This window comes from Macaca mulatta, chromosome 19, assembly GCF_049350105.2.
Source record: "Macaca mulatta isolate MMU2019108-1 chromosome 19, T2T-MMU8v2.0, whole genome shotgun sequence".
NCBI classification, from domain to species: domain Eukaryota; kingdom Metazoa; phylum Chordata; class Mammalia; order Primates; family Cercopithecidae; genus Macaca; species Macaca mulatta.
Window position 1 is genome coordinate 16,148,265 of NC_133424.1, and position 22,258 is coordinate 16,170,522.

Genomic DNA, 22,258 nt, shown 5'->3' on the forward strand with positions numbered 1-22,258 from the left:
ACAAAACAAACACCAAAAAAATGAAAAACCCCCACTCACCCTCATCTTAGTGGCTGAGGACTGAGAACACCCAACTGGGGATTTGAGGACAGTATCTGGACAAGATGTGCCCCCTTTAAGGCCAACGTCCCATTTCCCAGATAGGAAGACTGAGTCCAGGAGACCCAGCACTGCCCACAGTCAGAGCAACGACAGGATGCAACGAGGACTCCACCCAGAGTCCCTTGGCTCTGCTCTCCCATGCCTGACCCCGTCAGCTCCAGGCCCCTCTCACTCTTGCCCCCCATGCCTCCCACCCCACCTTCTACGCTGAGTAAGATCCTAGAGTCAGCTCCTTAAAGGTCTTGGCCAGGCGCGGTGGCTGACACCTGTAATCCTAAAACTTTGGGAGGCCGAGGCGGGTGGATCGCCTGAGGTCAGGAGTTCACCATCCTGGCTAACACGGTGAAACCCCGTCTCTACTAAAAATACAAAAAAATTAGCCAGGCGTGGTGGTGGGCGCCTGTAGTCCCAGCTACTCTGGAGGCTGAGGCAGGAGAATGGTGTGAACCCGGGAGGCGGAGCTTGCAGTGAGCCGAGATCACGCCACTGCACTCCAGCCTGGGTGACACAGCGAGACTACGTGTCAAAAAAGAAAAAAACAAAAAAAAGAGTCTTGATGAGTTCCACTTGCTGCTGAAGGCTTCTTTTCTTTTTATCTAGCTTCCTAATCCTCATTGCTGTGCATGCAAATAATTCTGCTTTGCATTAAAACAAACAAAACCGACCACAGTTTCCTGGTTTCCTCTTCCAGTTCTCTTTATCCCCAGAATCTGACCTGGGTAATCCTCAGCGAGGCTGGATTCTTTGTTCTTTGTTCCTGCTCCTAGCCGTCATGTGTCAACCCAGCCCTGGGCTGGCTGGAGGCAGGACTTGAACTTCTGCCGGGTTGTGCAGTCAGACGCCAGAGACTCCCTTCTCGAAGTCTCCTAATTCTGCACCGAAAAATGGTGCATGGCGTCCTCCCAGCCCATGTGTGGGAGATGTTTGGGTGCCAGATTGGCCTGCCTGGTCCTCCTTGCCTGACACCTGAATTCCCAACCTCATGATTTATGTGGCCTTGGCAGGGCAGGGGTAGCTGTAAACGTGGGGTCCCAGAGTCTCCTAGGCCCCAGGTTCAAGCAGGAGATACTGATCCCTGAAGATCCCGTTCCCACTCTGAACTGTGCTACTGACTTGGTTCTTCTTTGCACCCAGCTGGGACCGCCTGCAGGTTTTGGCCGGCTGTCCAGGCAGGGAGGAGGCAGCCAGGCCTATGGCCTACGGGGATTGGCTACCCCTGACTGGCCATCCCAGCCCAGCCTTGCCTAGGTGAGGGGCCAAGTACAAAGAAGCCCCAGGAGGAGGGAAGAGGAAGTTGTGTGGGACAAGCTGCTCCCGACAGAAGGTGCTAGGCTGGAACTGTCGGGGCTGGAGGGTCCTGGTCTGGGAGAGGGAGTGGCACTGCCCATGGCTGGGGTGGCTCCAGGGAGCTGGTCCTGGTGGGGCTGATGGGTTCCTGGTAACTGAAACCAAGCCCCTGGCAGCCTGTAGTGATTCAGGCTGGGCCTTTCGGGTCTCTAAGCCTTCTTCTCTCTTTCTCTCTCCCCTCTCTCTTCTTTACTGTCTTCTCTTTCCACCTCTTCTCCTGGCTGTTGCTGGGTCTCCCTCTCTGCTTTCAGCCCTTGTTCTCTCATCTCTGAGCTCTCCCTGCCTCCAGCACCTCCCGTCCCGGCCCCTGTCCAATCTCCCCGAAGCTCCCCGGGCTCTTTTCTGGGCCTCAGGACTTCATCCTCCATCCCGTCTGCCCTGCAGGATGCTGACGCTGAGCCTGTCCTGGCTGGGCCTCGGGTCGGTGGCAGCGTCCCCGTGGCTGCTCCTACTGCTGGTCGGGGCCTCCTGGCTCCTGGCCCGAGTCCTGGCCTGGACCTACGCCTTCTATGACAACTGCCGCCGCCTCCGGTGTTTCCAGCAGCCTCCCAAACGGAACTGGTTTTGGGGTCACCTGAGCATAGTGAGTGTGGCAGCAGGACGGGTCTGGGGTCTCAGGGTGGATGGACTTGTAGAGGGGCAGGAATGGGGCTCAGGGAGCTGGATATTGAGGGTGGGTTTGGGTCTGGGACATCAGAGGAGTGAGGGAGGCCGAGGGAAGCCCCTCTTCCCTCACTGACCCAACCAGATTCATTCCTCCTCTCTGTCCACTCCACGGCCCCAGGCCTTTTTCTTTCTCTCTCTTCCCCACCCTAAGCCTGCTTTGGCTCAAGTTCCTGCCTCTCTTCCCCATGTTAATGCATCCTTGTTCTACTTGGGGCTTCTAGGGTGGACTGCACAGAGCAGGTACACCCTGGCTGGCCATAATCTTTGGTTTTTTTTTTTGAGGCCGGGTCTCGCTCTGTCACCCAGGCTGGAGTGCCATGGTGCATTCATATCTCACTGCAGCCTTGACCTCCTGAGCTCAACCTATCCTCCCATCTCAGCCTCCCCAGTAGCTGGGACTACAGCTGTGCACCAACAGACCTGCTAGTTTTTTTGATTTTTTTGTAGAGACAGCATCTCACTATGTTGCCCAGAGTGGTCTCAAACTCCTGGCCTCAAGGAGTCCTCCCATCTCGGCCTCCCAAAGTGCTGGGATTGCAGGCATGAGCCACTGCACTTAGCTCAGTCCACAGTCCTTATCACTAGACTTGAGGCCTCCCAAGGGGAACAGTCCAGAGTCCACCCTCTGCCTCGCCCATCTCTGTGGGCCTCAGGCTGATGTCTACTGCTCTCTGGGCTGCTGCCTCCCCTTAGGATTTGCTATTTCCACCGACTCCACCCACAAGGCACAGCTGGGCCAGTGGAGAGATGTGGCTAGTTTCTCCCTCCCTGTCTTGACTCAGGCACTTTTTTTTTCGTATGTTTCCCCCGACCCCTAAGATATGTCAGTGGGCCCCATGGCTCGGTTTGGATAAAAGTTGACTACTTTTCCTTTCAGAAGGGATCATTCTGGCCTCTGCCCTAACAGCCCTCATCCTAGCCTCCTCCCTAGAGGACTTTCCTCCACGCTGTGCTGGCCCCCTGCTGCCAGAGTCGTACCTTGGATTGGTCATTACCCATAAGGGCGCCAACTCCAATGCCATTGATTCAAGTACCCATAAGGGCGCCAACTCCAATGCCATTGATTCAAGTGGTGCCTTCTCTGACCACAATCCCCTCTCTCCTTCCAGCTTCTCTTCACTATCTCTTATCTGTTTTTTTTTTTTTTTTTTTTTTTGAGACGGAGTCTCACTGTGCCACCCAGGCTGGAGCATAGTGGCGTGATCTCGGTTCACTGCAATCTCTGCCTCCCAGGTTCACGTGATTCTCCTGCCTCAGCCTCCCAAGTAGCTGAGATTATAGGCACCCACCATTATGTCTGGCTAATTGTTGTATTTTTAGTAGAGATGAGGTTTCACCATGTTGGCCAGGCTGGTCTCAAACTCTTGACCTCAAGTAGTCTGCCTACCTTGACCTCCCAAAGTGCTGGCATGAACCACCGCACCTGGCCCACTGCTTCTCATCTTACATCCTGTTGGGACTTCCGGTTCTCTCTACCCCTCAGTCCAGCAGCTTCTTGCAGTCCTTCCTTGGCTTACTTCCTATTATTTGCTCATGGACTGGTTTCTTGCCTATGGGGCTTTCCTTCCTGGACATTTGGAAGACCTTTGCCTTGGATGAACTCAATCGCCCATGTTCTCTCTTTATTTTTCATTTTTTATAGAGCCAGGGTCTCACTCCGTTGCCCAGGCTGGTCTTGAACTCCTGGGCTCAAGCAATCCACCTGCCTCAGCCTCCTAAAGTGCTGGGATTACAGGCATGAGCCATGGCATCTGGCCACCCATGTTCTCTTATCTCTTCTCTACAACAATATTAGAGAAGGTCACAAAGCAGGTCAGATGGGTGATATGTAAATTGCCTCCCACCCACCTCCTGTGCACCTCATTCTGCACCCAGACCTTCAGCCTGCTTGCTCTGCTCTCCACTCAAGGACAAAGAGTTGCCTCCACTCACTCCCTTTGTTTCTCTGATCACCCCTCACCTGCTCTCCACCCCATCCTGCTCTCTTGAGGTGACCGTGATCCCCTAGTCGCCATATCCCATGGACACCTCCCCGCCCCAATGCATCTACCTGCCAGCAGCTTTCTGAATTTGTGACCACTGGGTCCTTCTGAGAACCTCCTTTTTTCTTGGTTCCAGGACATTGCCCTTCCCTGGTGTCCTCTGACCTTCGTGTGTCCCCGTGTCTCTGCTGTTGGCTCCTCACTACTGGGAGATCCCCCATGGTCCTAGTCATTCCTCCCTCTTCCCTGTCTCCTGGGGTCACCTCCTTATCCAGGGCTCCAGCTTCCAAGTTGACCATCAGTTCCCTCCAGAAGTGAGCTCTAAGTTTACATCTCTCGTGAGCTGGAGGTCATTGCTTCTCTCCTCTTGGGGAGGGGCTGGTCTCAGGAACACTTCAATTCCAACTAGTTTGAATCTGAACTCATGGCCCCCCTCCCTACACTGTTCCCCATCTTGGTCTAGTCCTTCAGTTTCCCAGACTCCACCCTTTGGGGTCTCCTGATGTTCTCTTTCTCTCATCTGCACATCCTGTCCCTCAGCACGTCTGCTGCTGCTGCCTGGCACAATCTCTCCTCCGTCAGTTCCTTCTCTGAGTCCTCCTGCCTCCCCTGGCTCCATTCCCTGCCACCTCTCTCCTGGATGCCTCCCACGGGCTCCTTCGTGGTCTCCCTGTTACCACACCCAGTCCTTTCATCCACTCTCTCCTCAGCCTTGGCCAGACTTTTCTTTTCTTTTCCTTTCCCCTTTGCCCTTTTTCCTTTCCTTTCCCTTCCCTTCCTTTCCCTTCCCTTCCCTTCCCTTCCCTTCCCTTCCCTTCCCTTCCCTTCCCTTCCCTTCCCTCCCCTCCCCTCCCCTCCCCTCCCCTCCCCTCCCCTCCCCTCCCCTCCCCTCTCCTCCCCTCACTTTCTTTTCCTTTCCTTTCCTTCTTTTCTCTTTTCTTTTCTTTTTTTTTGAGACAGAGTCTCGCTCTGTCGCCCAGGCTGGAGTGCAGTGGCCGGATCTCAGCTCACTGCAAGCTCCGCCTCCCAGGTTTATGCCATTCTCCTGCCTCAGCCTCCCAAGTAGCTTGGACTACAGGTGTCTGCCACCTCGCCTGGATAGTTTTTTGTATTTTTTAGTAGAGACGGGGTTTCACCGTGTTAGCCAGGATGGTCTCGATCTCCTTACCTTCGTGTTCCGCCCATCTCGGCCTCCCAAAGTACTGGGATTACAGGCTTGAGGCACCGCGCCCGGACTCTTTCTGTTTTTTTTTTTTTTTTTTTTTTTGGAGACGGAGTCTTGCTCTGTAGCCCGGGCTGGAGTGCAGTGGCCGGATCTCAGCTCACTGCAAGCTCCGCCTCCCGGGTTTACGCCATTCTCCTGCCTCAGCCTCCGGAGTAGCTGGGACTACAGGCGCCCGCCACCTCGCCCGGCTAGTTTTTTGTATTTTTAGTAGAGACGGGGTTTCACGGTGTTAGCCAGGATGGTCTCGATCTCCTGACCTCGTGATCCGCCCGTCTCGGCCTCCCAAAGTGCTGGGATTACAGGCTTGAGCCACCGCGCCCGGCCATCTTTCTGTTTTTAAAAGGAAACCGTTTATAAAAATTACAGACAAAAGCACACAAATTACACTTACAAATCCATTAGAGATACTATCAATTGGCTAACAGGCAAAAGTTTTGCGTAGGCAGTTTGAATAAATAGAGACAGAGATTATTGACGAATTTAAGAAAATCTGTGCAATCTCATAATCAATAAAGACAATTTCAGATTTTTTTTTTTTTTGAGACAGGGTCTCATTGTGTCACCTAGGCTGGAGTGCAGTGTTGTTATCTCGGCTCACTGCAACCTCCACCTCCTGGGTTCAAACGATCCTCCTGCCTCAGTCTCCCTAGTAGCTGGGACTAAAGGCATGTACCACCATGCCCGGCTAATTTTGTATGTGTATATATATATTTTTCCGAGACGGAGTTTTGCTCTGTCACCAAGGCTGGAGTGTAGTGGCATGATCTCGGCTCGCTGCAACCTCTGCCTCCTGGGTTTAAGTGATTCTCCTGCCTCAGCCTCCAGAGTAATTGGGATTACAGGCCCGTACCACTACACCCAGCTAATTAAAAAAACTTTTTTGTGTGTGTTTTTAGTAGAGACGGGGTTTCACCATGTTGGCCAGGCTGGTCTCGAACTCCTGACCTCAGGTGATCCACCTGCCTCAGCCTCCCAAAGTGCTGGGATTAGAGGTGTGAGCCACGGCACCCAGCCGAGATGTTACTTCTTGACTATTACATTGATAAAGGCTTTAAAAAAAAACATAGAAGGCTTTCAGCGTGTAATGCTGCACCTTCATACAAAGCAGATAGGCGTGTGGATATTTATAAAATTCTTCTTCAAAGTAATTTTGCAGTATACATCAAAAACATCAAACTATACAAATAACTTATTTGGAGGGTGCTATATGCAGTTGATAATCAGGTATATGTAACGTAATTACATGAGACTTCCATTGCATTTGTTATGCTAGTGATAAAGAGTAAACATGGTTTCAAAACTAGTGAACTAATTATGGTAAAGCCATATGAACCACTGCAAGTTCCCTGAGAGCAAAAGTGATTTCACCCGCCCTATTCCCTGCTCTATCACCTGAATGTAGAATGGACACCATCTACCCTGAATAACGATTTGTGGAATGACTTGGCAGGATATGAAAACATTAATAATTATGCTTGTGAAGACTGATGGAAGAATCAAGCTACATGAAAACATGGCACAAATTTTATAGAATGAGATCTCAGGTTTTAAAATTTGTCATTGGAGTTTAAGTAAAAAGATGAGATGGCCGGTGCAGTGGCTCATGCCTGTAATCCCAGCATTTTGGGAGGCCGAGGCAGGTGGATCACCTGAGGTCAGGAGTTCGAAACCAGCCTGGCCCACATGGTGAAACCCCGTCTCTATTAAAAATACGAAGATTAATCAAGTGTGCTGATGGGTGCCTATAATCTCAGATACTCTGGAGGCTGAGGCAGGAGAATCGCTTGAACCCGGGAGGCAGTGTCCAAAGCCTGAGGGCCCTTTCTTGCCCAGCTTGCGTGTTAATCCTGTAGGACCCAAGGTCCTGTGGCTCTGGATGCCCTTGGTCATCTTTTATTACTTTTACTTATTTGCCAACCTCCATTCTTGGGATCCTTGGAGAGACTCAGGTGAGTTTCTACCTTGGAGGCACCCCCAATCTTGTGGCCACAGAAGTAGACTGAGACACTCCACATCCTCTGTGATCAGGGCTGGCTTGAAGGAGAGATGGACTGTGGGACCCTTGAGGGGAATCAGATTTTCTGGCATTGGGGCAGGCAGGCAGGCTTCCTGGAGGAGGGGTTTTTGGAAGTGGGTCTGGAACGATGAGTAGGAATTTTTTAAGCAAAGAAGAGAAAGAGAAAGATAGTTTTGTGTGGAGGTTGGGCCCACTCAAAGACTTTGAGGTGAGAGAGCAAGCCCCTGGCTTTTGAGCAGCAAGATAGAGCTTGGTGCCACCAGAGCAATCAGCGTGAGAGGCAGAGGAAAGAGGGAGAGGAGGAGATTGATTCTGAGGACAACGGGGAGCCATGGAGGGTGTGTGAACAGGAGAGGGGAATTATCAGCTGCCTGCCTCCTTCCCTTGCCCCACCTGGTTTCTCCCCCCACCCCGCCTTTTTTTAAAAGCTCCTTTCTATAGCACCCCTTGCAGAAGTATCTGCAATTCAGGTTTTGCTTCTAGAGAGCCCATACTAAGACAGTGTCTTTTGATTCTCCAGTCCCTCCTCTCCCACTCACCTGCTACTTCTGCTCTTGTTCCCTGGCTGGTTTCTACCTATTTTCTTCCACTTCCTTCTGGATCTTTCTGGGTATCTCCTTCAGTCTTTCCCAGCTGGCTCCAGCCTGGGCACGGGTGTGGGAGTGATGGGAGTATGAGACAGAACATTCTCCCATGAACTGAAATTCAGGGCTATCCTTGGGGTGGGACGTGGAGCCTGGTCTGGGGTGGTGCAGCCAGGTTTGGGAGAAGGGCTGTGTCTACATGTGCCCCCTGCTAGCTTGCTGCAAAGCTGGGGGTACCCACCTAGAGCTAGGGGCAGGAGGCTGTGCTGGGACTGGGGGACAGGGGAGAAAGTTCAATGGACTGCGATTATGAATTTGGGATAAACAGCAAGTGGGGTGAATGGTCAAGTGTTGGTGGGGAGAGACAGGGAGAGAGAGAGATGGAGAGTTGGACTTGGGAGAAACAGAGATAGGGAAAAAGATGCACACACAGAGACAGAGAGAGAAACAGTGAGAGACAGAGTGAAGGAGAGAGAGAGGAGAGGGAGAGAAAGACACAGAAAAAGGGACACATAAACAGAAAGTAAAAGAAACACATACACGCACATATCTGTATCTGTCATTGACCATATCTGTCATCTACGTAGCCATCACTCATACATCTCTCTCATCTATACCTGTCCCTCTTATCTCTCTATCCATGTATCCTATTTATCATGTATGGACTGGTCACTTACCTTTCTCTTTCTCTCATCTATCTGTCTATCCTATTATCTACCTACCTACCTACCTACCTACTACCTTTCCATTAATCTATCCTATCTGTGCATCCATACATCTATCCATCCATCTCTCCTGTTATCTACCTACCTACTTATATACCTACCTAGTACCTACCTACCTATCTACCTACATACCTACCTTCCTACTTACCTATCCATCCATCCATCCCTCCTATCTGTGCATCCATCCATGTATCCTATTATCTATCTATCTATCTATCTATCTATCTATCTATCTATCTATCTATCTATCTACTTTTTTTTTCAAGATGGAGTCTCGCTCTGTCGCCCAGGCTGGAGTGTGGTGGCATGATCTTGGCTCACTGCAACCTCCACATCCTGGGTTCAAGCGATTCTCATGCCTCAGCCTCCCGAGTAGCTGGGATTACAGGCACGTGCCACGACAACCAGCTAATTTTTGTATCTTTAGTAAAGACAGGGTTTCACCATATTGGTCAGGATGGTCTTGAACTCATGACCTCGTAATCCACCCACCTCGGCCTCCCAAAGTGCTGGGAATACACGCATTAGTCACCACACCCAGCAAGTCTATCTATCTTCTATCTATCTGCTTGTATATCTACCGACTGACCAAACTACCTACTCATATATCCATCCATCCATCCATCCATCCATCCATCCATCCATCCATCCATCCATCCATCCAACCATCCATCCATCCTATCTGTGTGTCCATCTGTCTATTGAATCTATCTATCTATCTATCTATCTATCTATCTATCTATCTATCTATCTATCATCTTCCTCCCTCCCTCCCTCCCTCCCCACCTACCTACTGATCCATCTGTGCATCCGCCCATCCTATCTGTGGGTCCATCAGACCATCTATCTTATTATCTATCTGTCTATCTGTCTGTCTGTCCGTCTGCCTGTCTATCTGTCTGTCTATCTATCTCTCTCCATCCCTTACTCCCTGTCCACCTACTTACTGATCCATCCATGCATCCACCCATCCTATCTGTGGGCCCATCCAACCATCTATCTATCTATCTATCTATCTATCTATCTATCTATCTATCCATCCATCCATCCATCTATCCATCCATCCATCCATGCATCCATCCATCATCTACATATCTATCTAGAGAAAGACACAGAGAGAGGAAGAGAGTGAGGGAACAGAGAAGCACATAGACACAGACATAGGAAGAGACAGGCAGAGACCAATATCTCAGGTCAAAGGGCTGAGTAGTTTGGGGTTGTGTGGTGGGTAGGGGGGTGCAAGGGGCAGTGGTAGCATCTGAGGCCCCCTGCAGGCCTGTTGTCAGCCTTGTCTATCCCCAGATACAGGGCAATGAGGAGGACATGAGGCTGATAGAGGATCTGGGCCACCACTTCCACGATGTCCAACTCTGGTGGCTTGGGCCTTTCCACCCTGCCCTGCATCTCATCCACCCAACGTTCGCTGCCCCTGTGCTCCAGGCTTCAGGTATCTTTCTCAGGAGGCTATGCTGCTGCCTCTTCCCTGCTTCTGCTCCCAGCCCTTCCGACCCTTGGACAGGCCATGCTGAGCAGAAAAATGGGTGCATCCAAAAGAGACCATGGCTCTGCACTAACCTGCTGGGTGACTCTGGGCAGGTCCCTGGTGCTCTGGCTGCTGAGGCTTCTTTTAGTTGTGAGTGAAGAAAACTCAACCCTGTGTGGTCTAAGCAAAGAAAGAGAATGCATTGACTGTAAAGTAAAAGTCAGGAAGTAAAAGTGAAGTCCAGGAAGGGTGGTCTTCAGGCATGGCTGGATCCAGGCCTTCATAATGCTAGTCTTCATCTCTTAGCTCTGTATCCCTCTGTGATGGTTTCACAGATGGTTTCACTCTCATGCTGTTACAGATAAGTCCCAGAAGCTCAACCCCCATGGAAAATTCCATGTAATTCCAGGAAAATTTCCAGGATTCCCCTCAATTGACCTGGCCTGGGTGCCAGGACCAATTTCTTATCCAGTCACTGCAGCTTGATTGCATAGGTTTAGGGTCATATGCTCAGCCCTGGAGCAGGGGATGAGAGTCCTCTCAACGACTTGGATTGAGAGTGGGGAAGGCATGAGGAGGATGGATGCTGGACAGGCAGATACTACCATTCACCAGACATCCATTCACCAGCCTCCCTGTGAGATAGGCATTTCCTGAGTAAGAAAACTGAGGTGCAGAGAGGCGCAATGACTTCTCAAGGTCACATAGCATATCGAGGCCTCCCTCTTAGTTCTTTTTAAAAATTTTTTTGAGACAGGGCCTCACTCATTAATGCTTAGTGTGGAGTGTGGCAGGATACTGAGGAAGGCTAAATCAAGCCTAGGTTACACGTGGGACGCTAATAGGACCAGATTTAAATCCTATCTGGGGCCCATCTGTAGTGCACGTGGAAGTCATTTTAGACTCCCACGTCCATGTCTGAGCATGTCACATCAGGACAGATCATGTATATTGTGTCCGTGTCAGAACATGTCAACGCATCTCAGGCTATGCCACATATCTCAGGTCCGTGTCAGAAAATGTCAGAGTACCGGGCAGACAGGATGTCCTCGTCCTAAGATTTTTTTTTTTTATGGAGATGGCGTCTCGCTCTATCTTCCAGGCTGGAGTGTAGTAGAATGATCTTGGCTCACTGCAACCTCTGCCTCCCCACTTCAAGCGATTCTCCTGCCTCAGCCTCCCGAGTAGCTGGGACTATAAGCACCTGTCACCCCGCCCAGCTAATGTTTTTGTACTTTTTAGTAGAGATGGGATTTCACTGTGTTGCCCAGGCTGGTTTTGAGCTCCTGAGCTCAGGCAATTCGCCGCCTCAGCCTCCCAAAGTGCTAGGATTACAGGCGTGATCCCCCGTGCCCGGCCAGGGTGCCCTAGGTCCCTGTAAAGGCATTTTGTAGAGCGTTGAGCCATGCTCAGGTATTGCAGAACATGTTGGATCAGTAGGAGCCATGCCAAGGCATGGTGGGGTGTGCTGTGCCATGTTGGGCTGTGTCATTATTGTACTGCACCACTGCAGCCTGGTCTGGTCCCCACTCTCCTCCTCTGTCTTCCCTCCTTCCTTTGCTCTTGACCCTGTTCCTGCTTTACTGGACCTGGAGGGTGGAAGTGCAAATCCCTGGCTAGGAGCCTCCCCCTACACTCAAAGTCCCTCCCCTGCCCCTCTCCATAACCCCTGATGTTCCTTATTCATGTCAGTTGCTGTTGCTCCCAAGGATACGATTTCCTATAGCCCCCTGAAGCTCTGGCTGGGTGAGTAACTAGAAGAGTGGGGATGGGGACAACCTTCTGGGGCCAGGGGAAGGTGCTGTCCTTGCCCATTGCCCTTGGCTGCCTCTACTAGGGGACGGGCTCCTGATTAGTGCCGGTGACAAGTGGAGATGGCACCGCCACCTGCTGACACCCGCCTTCCACTTCAAAATCCTGAAGCCCTATGTGAAGATTTTCAATGACAGCGCGAACATCATGCACGTGAGTGCCACAAAGCCGGGTCCCCTCTGGGGTCTTGGGAAAGGAGAAGCGACCCCAGGCAGATCTGGTCTGAAATGCTGGCTCTGTTGGGTGGCTTTGGTGCCATAGCTTTTCCTCCCCAGGCCTTGGTTTCTTCATGTGTAAAATGGGAATAATAATTTCTACTGAAAAGGTGGTCAAGATCACGTACCGAAGTGACGTTCTTGGCACATAGTAGGTGTTCAGAAGGCATTAATTACTAGTCACCCTCACAGAAGCCTTGCAAACTAAAGGCAGTTATGATGAAATTTGGATAATGGCAGGGCGCGGTGGCTCACGCCTGTAATCCCAGCACTTTTGAGGCCGAGATGGGTGGGTTATTTGAGTCCAGGAGATTGAGGCCAGCCTGGCCAACGTGGTGAAACCCCATCTCTACTAAAAATACAAAAAAAAAAAAAAAAAAAAAATTAGCCAGGTATGGTGGCGCATGCCTGTAATCCCAGCTACTTGGGAGGTGGAGGCAGGAGAATGGCTTGAATCTAGGAGGCAAAGGTTGCAGTGAACCGAGATTGTGCCACTGCACTCCTGCCTGGGTGACAGAGTGAGACCACATTTAAGAGAAAAAATTCATATAGTTGTTTCTGCATAAGAAACCACTTTAAAACTCACTGGCCTCGGTGTTCCAAGCAGACACTTCCATTTGCCCCTTATTTTCCAGGAGGCTAGCCTAGGTTCACTACCGCAGTGGAGTCTGAGTTTCAAGAGAGTGAGCAGAAACATTTTAGTACCTCCTGATGCTAGTTCAGAAGTAGCACACTAGCATTTTTACCACATTCTCCTGGCGAAACCCAGTTTCAAGACCAGCTCAAATTCAAGAAATGGAGACTCAGGTTCTACCTGCAAATGGAAGGAGGTGCCAAGTCTCATCGCCAAGCGTGAGGGGCAAAAAATTGTGGACATTTCTGCAATCACTTGCCTCTGTGCTAATGATGAGGATGATAATGATAGCTAACATTTATTGAGCACTTACTGTATACCAGAAACTATACGCCAATTCCATGATCTATGTTGTCTAATTTAATATTCACAACCCTATGAGGTAGAGATGCTCATAATTGCCACATTATGGATGAAGAAGCTGTCAGTCAGAAAGATTAGGGAGCTTGCCTAAGTTTACAGTTAGGAAGTGAGCTAAAAGTGGTGGAGAAGGGGTTCTAACCTGGTTATCTGGCACCAAAGCAGATCATTTTTTTTTTGAGATGGAGTCTCACTCTGCATCAGGCTGGAGTGCAGTGGCATCATCTCGGCTCACTGCAACCTCCGCTTCCTGGGTTCAAGTGATTCCCTTGCGTCAGCCTCCTGAGTAGCTGGGATTACAGGTGCCTGCCATCACACCCAGCTAGTTTTTGTATTTTTTAGTTGAGATGGGATTTCACCATGTTGGCCAGGATGGTTTCGATCTCCTGACCTCATGATCTGCCTGTCTCACCTTCCAAAGTGTTGGGATTAGAGGTGTGAGCCGCTGTGCCCAACCCAAAGCAGATCATCTTAACTCTTACTGAAGATTTGACAGAGGGACCTAAAGAGAACAGTGGGTTGACTAAGGGTGCATAGGCAAGGAGCAGAGCTGGAACTTGGACCCAGGTCACCTGACCCCCAGACTTGGACCTTCATGTCCTAATAGTAACAGCTTCTGTCCCTCACAAGCTTGGTCCTCCTTGGGGATGGGTACCTGGGGAAGAGGAGCAGAACTTGGTTCTGAGGGAGTCCATTCTGGAGGTTGGGGATGGGAAGGGACTCAGGGGAGCCAGGGCTCAGTTCTGGCTCTGTCCCCTTCTCGGTCCAGGTGAAATGGCAACGCCTGGCCTTGGAGGGCAGTGCCCGTCTGGACATGTTTGAGCACATCAGCCTGATGACCTTGGACATTCTGCAGAAATGCGCCTTCAGCTTTGACAGCCATTGTCAGGAGTGAGTTCTTCCCTAGGACCTGAGATCTTGGCCACGGACCCATGGGAGTAGGTTGGGGAGAGAGGACTGATCAGGGCATCTGGAAGTGCCTTCTTGGAGAAAATGAGTCAGAATTGAGCATGGAAGTACAGGGAAGGGGACAAGAAAGATCAGTTCTCCAGGTAGGTAGAACTGTTTGGGTAATGGCAGGGAGGCTAGGATGAGCAGAAGCACGTGCAATAGCCATCAAGGGGACACCTTGGAAATGAGATTGCAGGGGTCAGCAGTAGCTACAATTTAAGGATATTGAAAAGTCACGCAAAGGGGTATGAACTTTATCCAAGGCTCCCAGGGAGTCATGGGAGGCGTTTAAGAAGATAAGGGTCACAGTCAGTGCTGAGCTTGGATGTTTGACTCTGTGGATGATTGACTGTTATGTAGACACAGGAAGCAAGGAGACCGTGGAGAGGAAGAGGCCAGAGGTTGGTGGAAAAAATGGGGCAGATTTGAGAGAAACCAAGGAGAAATAGGGAGGAGCAGATGTTTCGTAAGAGGGTGGGGAGATGCCCATGATGGCCAAGCTGTGCCCTGGGGATCCGGGGCAGGAGGCAGCTCACAGACAGTAGGAGGTAGAGAGTGAAGTGTGCTTGCAGGGCACCCTTTTCTGCCTGGAATGTGGTCCTGGGATTCTGGCTAGAAGGTGCTCCCAAGCTTTCATATGTGTTTAGAAGCTGCTTCGTCTCCCTGGCCTGGCCCTGCAGGAAACCCAGCGAATATATTGATGCCATCTTGGAGCTCAGTGCCCTCATCGTGAAACGGAACCAGCACATATTCCTGCAGGCGGACTTCTTGTACTTCCTCACTCCCAATGGGCGACGCTTCCGCAGGGCCTGTGACATAGTGCACAACTTCACAGATGCCATCATCCAGGAGCGGCGCCGCACCCTCACTAGCCAGGGTGTTAATGACTTACTGCAGGCCAAGGCTAAGTCCAAGACTTTGGACTTCATTGATGTGCTCTTGCTGGCCAAGGTGGGCTTCTCTGGGATCTGAATTTCAGAAGTAGAATGGACCTTGATGTGAAATGTCAGATCCATGAACTTGGACTTGATCCAGAGGGCACTGGGGAGCCATGGAAGGTGCTTGAGGAAAGGAGGGACAAGTAAGATACATTTTAGAGGTGACTCTGGAGAAGACTTCCTAGGAGGAACAAACAGGAGGCAAGATACAAGGAAAGAGTCCTGCTAGGCAGGTCTAGTGATGATAAGGGAGGAATCTTGCCTGGAATATGGATCTTCATGAACTGTTTTAGGTTAGACTGAGGTGCCTTCATGGCTGGTGTGATTTAGAGGTCTTGTCTTGTCTCCAGGATGAAAATGGAAAGGAGTTGTCAGATGAAGACATAAGAGCAGAGGCTGACACCTTCATGTTTGGGGGTGAGGGTCCCAGGGTGTGATGTCACTAGGGGTAAGAGTGTCTCCATTCCAGGGATGTGGTGGGTGGACCCTGGATCACCCCATCCCATCTTCCTTCCCCACTTCCTCCTGAGGGCCTCAATGCATGGGCGCTGTCCACCCTTTGGTGCTGAAGCAGCCCAGAGACCCAAGCTTACCTGGCTGCCCCTCAGGCCATGACACTACGGCCAGTGGTCTCTCCTGGGTCCTGTACAACCTCGCGAGGCACCCGAAATATCAGGAGCACTGCCGACAGGAGGTGCAAGAGCTCCTGAAGAACCGTGATCCTAAAGAGATTGAATGGTGAGTGTGCAGGTTCTCATGTCCTGTTTCTGAGTCCCTCTCATTGGTTTAGTTATTCAGGTGGGAAAGGGAGAGGGTCTTATTGGTGCTTGTGCTATTACTGCCTAGTGGGAATAGGTGCAGAGCTCAGAAACAGGGCCTGGTACTCAGGGCCTGGTACTCAGCCTGGAGCAAGGGAGAAGTTCTGGGATTTTTGCCTTTACTATGTATTACAATTAAAATCATTCTTTTTTATTTTCTGTCTTTCTTTCTTTTTCTTTTTTTTTTTTGAGTTGGAGTCTCACTCTGTCTTCCAGGCTGGAGTGCAGTGGCATGATCTCCGCTGACTGTAACCTCTGCCTCCCGGGTTCATGATACTCTACTGCCTCAGCCTTCTGTGCAGCTGGGATTACAGGCGTCCGCCAATATGCCCAGCTAATTTTTGTATTTTTAATAGAGACGGGGTTTCACTATGTTGGCCAGGCTGGTCTCGAAGTCCTAACCTTGTGGCTAGCCCACCTCGGCCTCCCAAAGTGCTGGGATTACAAGCATGTGCCACCACACCCAGCCGCTTTATCTTTTGGAAAGTATTTTATTTCATTTTTATGCTATACCTTTGTAATAGATCATAATACATAGTAGATTGGATTTATCTTCTTCAATCTTTCATTTTAATTTTATCTTTTTTTCTTTGAGAGATGGGATCTCACTCTATAGCCCAGGCTGGAGTGCACTGGTGTGATCACAGCTCACTGCAGCCTTGAACTCCTGGGCGCAAGGGATCCTGACACGTCAGTCTCCTCACTAGCTGGGACCACAGGCACGCACCGCCATGCCTGGTGGATCTTTTATTCTTAAATTGACCTAGGTTTTGATGAACTTTAATTCTTCCAATTAGAACAAGATGGTTAAGTTCCTACAAAATAAAAAGCTAGATTTTTATTGTATTGCTTTGAATATGTTGATTAATTTAGAAAGAAAGGACACCTTCATAATATTAAGCCATCTCATTCTAGAGTATGGAGGGGATCTTATTAAAACAATTTCATAATCTTTATGGTGATTTTCCCCTCATCTTTTTTAGCATATTAGTTTATATTATATTATATTATATTATATTATATTATATTATATTATATTATAAATTTGAGACAGGGTCTTGCTGTGTCACCCAGGCTGGAGTGCCTGGCATAGTCTCCGCTCCCTGTAGCCTCCACCTCCCAGGTTCAAGTGATTCTTGTGCCTCAGCCTCTTGAGTAGCTGGGATTACAGGCCCATGCCACAACACCTGGCTAATTTTTTCATTGTTAATAGAGATGGAGTTTTGCTATGTTGGCCAGGGTGGTCTTGAACTCTTGGCCTCAAGTAATCAACCCGCCTCAGCCTTCCAAAGTGCTAGAATTACAGGCGTAAGTCACGGCACCCGGCCCCATTATATAATTTTAAACATTTTTAAATACAAATAGGTTAACATTTTTAAATGCAAATAGGTTAACACTTTTAAGGAGACCCTCTATGTGTTGTTTTTGCTTAGAAATGCTTCTGAAAGTACTATATCAAGTTTTCTTCTAATACTTTTGTGACTTTGGTTTTCTCGTGCTTAAATCCTTGATTCTTCTGGAATTCGTTTTGTTATTGGATTTAGGGTCAGAGGGAGGTTGGAACCGCCTTTGCAAAAATTATAACTGAGGAAATTATGACAGTGAAAGAGATCAGAACTAGTCGACTCCATCTTCCTTCTAACCTTTAAGCTGTCCTTATTCATTCCTGGGCATAGGCTGAACTAACTTTGGGAAGGGATTCAGTTCATGGTTTGAGTCTGAAACAAAATTGAATATAGCCCTTTCGCGAAAAGACCCCGTCTTGATAAATCGGCTCTTTCTAGGCAGCAAGCAAGGTGAATCCACCGGGCGGTTACAAGTTGGTGCGAGGGTCTCTCTGGGCAGCAGGAGGGCTGTGTTTGCTCCCTGGATAATTGTTGGATGTTTCCTTAGGGATGACCTGGTGCAGTTGCCCTTCCTGACCATGTGCCTGAAGGAGAGCCTGCGGCTGCATTCCCCAGTCTCCAGGATCCAGCGCTGCTGCACCCAGGACGTGGTACTCCCGGATGGCCGGGTCATCCCCAAAGGTGCCCACAGTTGGGCAGGCGGGGAGGGGTTTGGGCAGGGTGGAGGTCCCATCGTGTGGTGGGGATCCTTGTCCTGACTGCATCTCCTCCCCAACAGGAAACACTTGCACCGTCAGCATCTTTGGGATCCATCACAACCCTTCAGTCTGGCCGGACCCTGAGGTGCTACCCCTTCCCCCTTCTCCATCCCTGGGGCTTGGTCGGGGGAGAGATCTTGTCGGGGGAAGCAGATACTCCCTCTCTACTCCACCCACATCTGTGTTTTGTTTTGTTTTTTTTTTGAGAGGAAGTTTCGCTCTTGTCGCCTAGGCTGGAGTGCAATGGAGAGATCTCGGCTCACTGCAACCTCCGCCTCCCGGGTTCAAGCGATTCTCCTGCCTCAGCCTCCTGAGTAGCTGGGATTGCAGGCGCCCGCCACCAAGCCCAGCTAATTTTGTATTTCTAGCAGAGACGGGGTTTCTCCATGTTGGTTAGGTTCATCTCGAACTCCCAACCTCATGAGATTCGCCCCTCAGCCTCCCAAAGTGCTGGGATTACAGGCGTGAGTCACCGCGCCCGGCTTCACATCTGTCTTATATGGGGGTGGCTGGGTGTCCTGAGAGGCCCCCCACCCAACAGCTCTAACTCGCCCACTCCCCAGGTCTATGACCCCTTTCGCTTCGACCCAGAAAATCTCCAGAAGAGATCACCTCTGGCTTTTATTCCCTTCTCGGCAGGGCCCAGGTGAGGCTCAGGGGATTCTGAGGTGGGCATGGGGTGAGGGTGCCACAGGTGGAGACAAGGTCTGACTTGTGGGGCCACGTGTTTCAGGGAGTCTAGGGTTTGAATAAGATCCCAGGAAAAGGGAGTGTGTGTTCTCAGACTTCCTCACTCCTACGTCTGCTGGTCTGTGTTGGGGGCCGGAGTCTAGGCCAAGCTCGGCGGATATGCAAGCCCACATGGGGGTCCCAGGCACGGGGTCCCTCTCTCTTCCCCTCAACCGGATCTGGGTGGGGTTGGGAGTCCCAGGCTAGGTTCCCGGCGCGATGGGGCCGGGATGGGTGTCCTGGGCACAGTCAGAGTCCCCACCTCCTCCCCCAGGAACTGCATTGGCCAGACATTCGCCATGGCTGAGATGAAGGTTGTCCTGGCGCTCACGCTGCTGCGCTTCCGCATCCTGCCGGACCTCGCGGAGCCCCGCAGGAAGTCGGAGGTGATCCTGCGCGCGGAGGACGGACTTTGGCTACGGATGGAGCCCCTGAGCGCGAACCCGCAGTGACCCACCACTCTCAGGTCTCAGAGCCCCCGCACCCTCAGGCCTCTTTGCAGATTCCCGGGACTCAATCTGTGCCTGAGTCCCACAGCCAGCCAGCAGGGGGCGCTGGAGGACTGCAGGGATCCAGGGCCTGGCTGAGAGGGGGCGGAGTGTCTCTGAGCCAAGAGACACTTAACCCAAGTGTCTCTGAGCCAAAAGACACTTAACCCAAGGCTTGGTCTCTGACCCAAGCCTCTCTGGGTGAGCGCAGTGACCCGTGCTGAGGGCTGGTTCTCCCAGAGCCCAGGTCGGGACTGTGTCCTGTGGGCGATAGGGAGCCATGGTGGGTGTTTGAGCAGGAGAGGGACTAGGGTTGAGGAGGCACCTATGGGGCAGGTTTGAGGCTCTGAGTCACTGAGGAAAACCAGAGCGGTGCTACATCCGCACTTGGCGATCTCAATTCTCATCTCCTAATCCAGTTATTGTTTTTCTGCTCACCTTAGGGTTCTTCACTGTTTTCATTGTTCTTAAATGACTGTCCTTATTAAACAGTAATAAGCCTGGTTGGTTTACAGTGTGTCTGATCATTGAAAGTATCTGTATCGATTACAATGACTGTCATTTTTGTCATGGGGTCAGTGTTTTGGTCATCTTTGCCTGGTATTGGCTGCCATATTTGCATATTTGAAATAATATTCATAGGATTTAAAGAAGGCAGCCTTCTCTCTCTCTCTCTCTCTCTCTCTCTCTCTCTCTCTCTCTCTCTCTTTTAGACAGAGTCTTGCTCTGTCGCCCAGGTTGGAGTGCAGTGGCACAATCTCGGTTCACTGCAGCCTCCGCTCCTGGGTTCAAGCGATTCTCCTGCCTCAGCCTCCCAAGTAGCTGGGATTACAGGTGACTGCCACCACCCCCGGCTAATTTTTGTATTTTTATTTTATTTTTTTTTGGAGATGGAGTCTCACTCTGTCGCCCTGGCTGGAGTGCAGTGGTGTGATCTCAGCTCACTGCGAGTTCTGCCTCCCGGGTTCACGTCATTTTCCTGCCTCAGCCTCCCGAGTAGCTGGGACTACAGGCGCCCACCACCACACCCGGATATTTTTTTGTATTTTTGAGAGACGGGATTTCGCCATGTTGGCCAGACTGGCCTCGAACTCCTGACCTCGAGTGATCCACCTGCCTTGGCCTGTTAAAGTGCTGGGATTAACAGACGTGAGCCACTGCGCCCAGCCACAAGATGGCAGCTTTCTCTAGGGAGCAGTCTTTGGATGACAGCTGGTTGAGGTTCATGTTCAATGACGCTCTAGGCTTGTGGTGACCAAGGTCACCCAAGTAATTTAAATATAAGCTGAAATCACACTTACACGCTGTTTTGCTTTATTTTTTTCTCACCCTGAGAGATGTAGCCCTTTGAGGGCTCCACATAGGCAAGGAGGGGCTTTTTATCATTTTCCCTCCTTTTTTTTTTTTTTTTCCTGCAATCACAAAACCGTTGAAACAGAGTTTCAAATTTTCCTGATTTGAGAAATGCCTTCAGAGAGAAGGTATAGTTGATGTTCGTTTTATCTCTAGGTTTCTGTTTTTATTTGAATCCTGTTTTGTGATTTTTCACTGTCTTTCCTTTTTTAAAAAAATTTATTTTATTTTAAGTTCTGGGATACATGTGCAGGACGTGCAGGTTTGTTCCGTAGGTAAATGTGTGCCATGGTGATTTGCTGCAATGTGATTGCAGCGATGTGATTTGCTGCATGGTGATACCTACCCATCACCTAGGTATTCAACCCCACATCCATTAGCTATTTATTCTGATGCTCTCCCTCCTCCTGCCCCCACCACAGGCCCCAGTGTGTGTTGTTTCCCTTCCCGTGCCCATGTGTTCTCATTGTTGAGCTCTCACTTATGAGTGAGAACATGCGGTGTTTGGTTTTCTGTTCCTGCGTTAGTTTTCTGAGGATAATGGTTTCTAGCTCCATCCATGTCCCTGCAAAGGACGTGGTCTCGCTCCTTTTTATGACTGCGTAATACTCCATGGTGTATACGTACCACATTTTGTTTAACAATCTATCACTGATAGGCATTTGGGTTGATTCCATGTCTTTGCTATTGTTTCACTGTCTTTTCATGTCCCTTATTCATGTGAAGAATTGAAGAAGCATCCAGTTTTGTTTTGTTTTGTTTTGTTTTTTGAGACAGAGTCTCACTCTTTTGCCTAGGCTGGAGTGCAGTGGCGTGATCTCGGTTCACTGTAACCTCCACCTCCTGGATTCAAGCGATTCTCCTGCCTCAGCCTCCTGAGTAGCTGGGATTATAGGCTCCTGCAATCACGCGTGGCTAATTTTTGTATTTTTAGTAGAGACAGGGTTTCGCCATGTTGGCCAGGCTAGTCTCGAACTCCTGACTTGAAGTGATCAAACCGCTTCGGCCTCCCAAATTATTGGGACTACACGCATGAGCCACCACGCCCGGCTGCATCCAGCTTTTTAAAAATGCTGGAATTTAGTTCAAATAACTTCACTTGCTGTTAATGGAAGCAACAAGTCCAACACGGGATGTTAAATTTTCATGATCCAGTGATTACTCCACTCTGGGATGCAGTAGAAGTGATAATTGCCATTGAGTTTATAGATTTCCACACCACACCAGCCCACATCAAAATGTGAAGCAGAGTACTGCACATCAAGGCCGGGCGCAGTGGCTCACGCCTGTAATCCCAGCACTTTAGGAGGCCAAGATGGGTGGATCACTTCATGTCAGGAGTTTGGGACTAGCCTGGTCAACATACGGAAACCCCATCTCTACTAAAATTGTGAAAATTAGTTGGGCATGGTGGCGCATGCCTGTTGTTCCAGCTACTTGGGAGGCTGAGGCAGTAGAATTGCTTGAACCTGGGAGGTGGAGTTTAGAGTAAGCTGAGATTATACCACTGCACTCCAGCATGGGCAACAGAGTGAGACTCCATCTCAAAAAAAAAAAAGTAGGTAGTTGGAATCATTTTAAAACAAAACAAGGAGGGCGGAGAAAGATGGCTGAATAGGAACAGCTCCAGTCTCCGGCTCCCAGTGCGAGCGACACAGAAGACGGGTGATTTCTGCATTTTCAACTAAGGTACTGGGTTCATCTCACCAGGGAGTGCCGGACAAT

General features: G+C 50.1%; 1 protein-coding gene across 1 annotated transcript; it reads left to right on the forward strand.

The window, feature by feature from the left end:
* The first annotated feature begins 1,402 nt into the window (after positions 1 to 1,402).
* LOC144336818 (cytochrome P450 4F3-like) lies at positions 1,403 to 19,683 on the forward strand. The gene is made up of 13 exons (XM_077978127.1): positions 1,403 to 1,426; positions 1,834 to 2,032; positions 9,951 to 10,095; positions 11,824 to 11,877; positions 11,969 to 12,096; positions 13,922 to 14,043; positions 14,784 to 15,054; positions 15,392 to 15,458; positions 15,650 to 15,779; positions 17,753 to 17,886; positions 17,984 to 18,048; positions 18,527 to 18,609; positions 18,967 to 19,683. The coding sequence occupies exons 2-13, from the start codon at positions 1,835 to 1,837 to the stop codon at positions 19,142 to 19,144; spliced, it is 1,575 nt and encodes a 524-aa protein (XP_077834253.1). The 5' UTR covers positions 1,403 to 1,426; position 1,834; the 3' UTR covers positions 19,145 to 19,683.
* Positions 19,684 to 22,258: the final 2,575 nt, after the last annotated feature.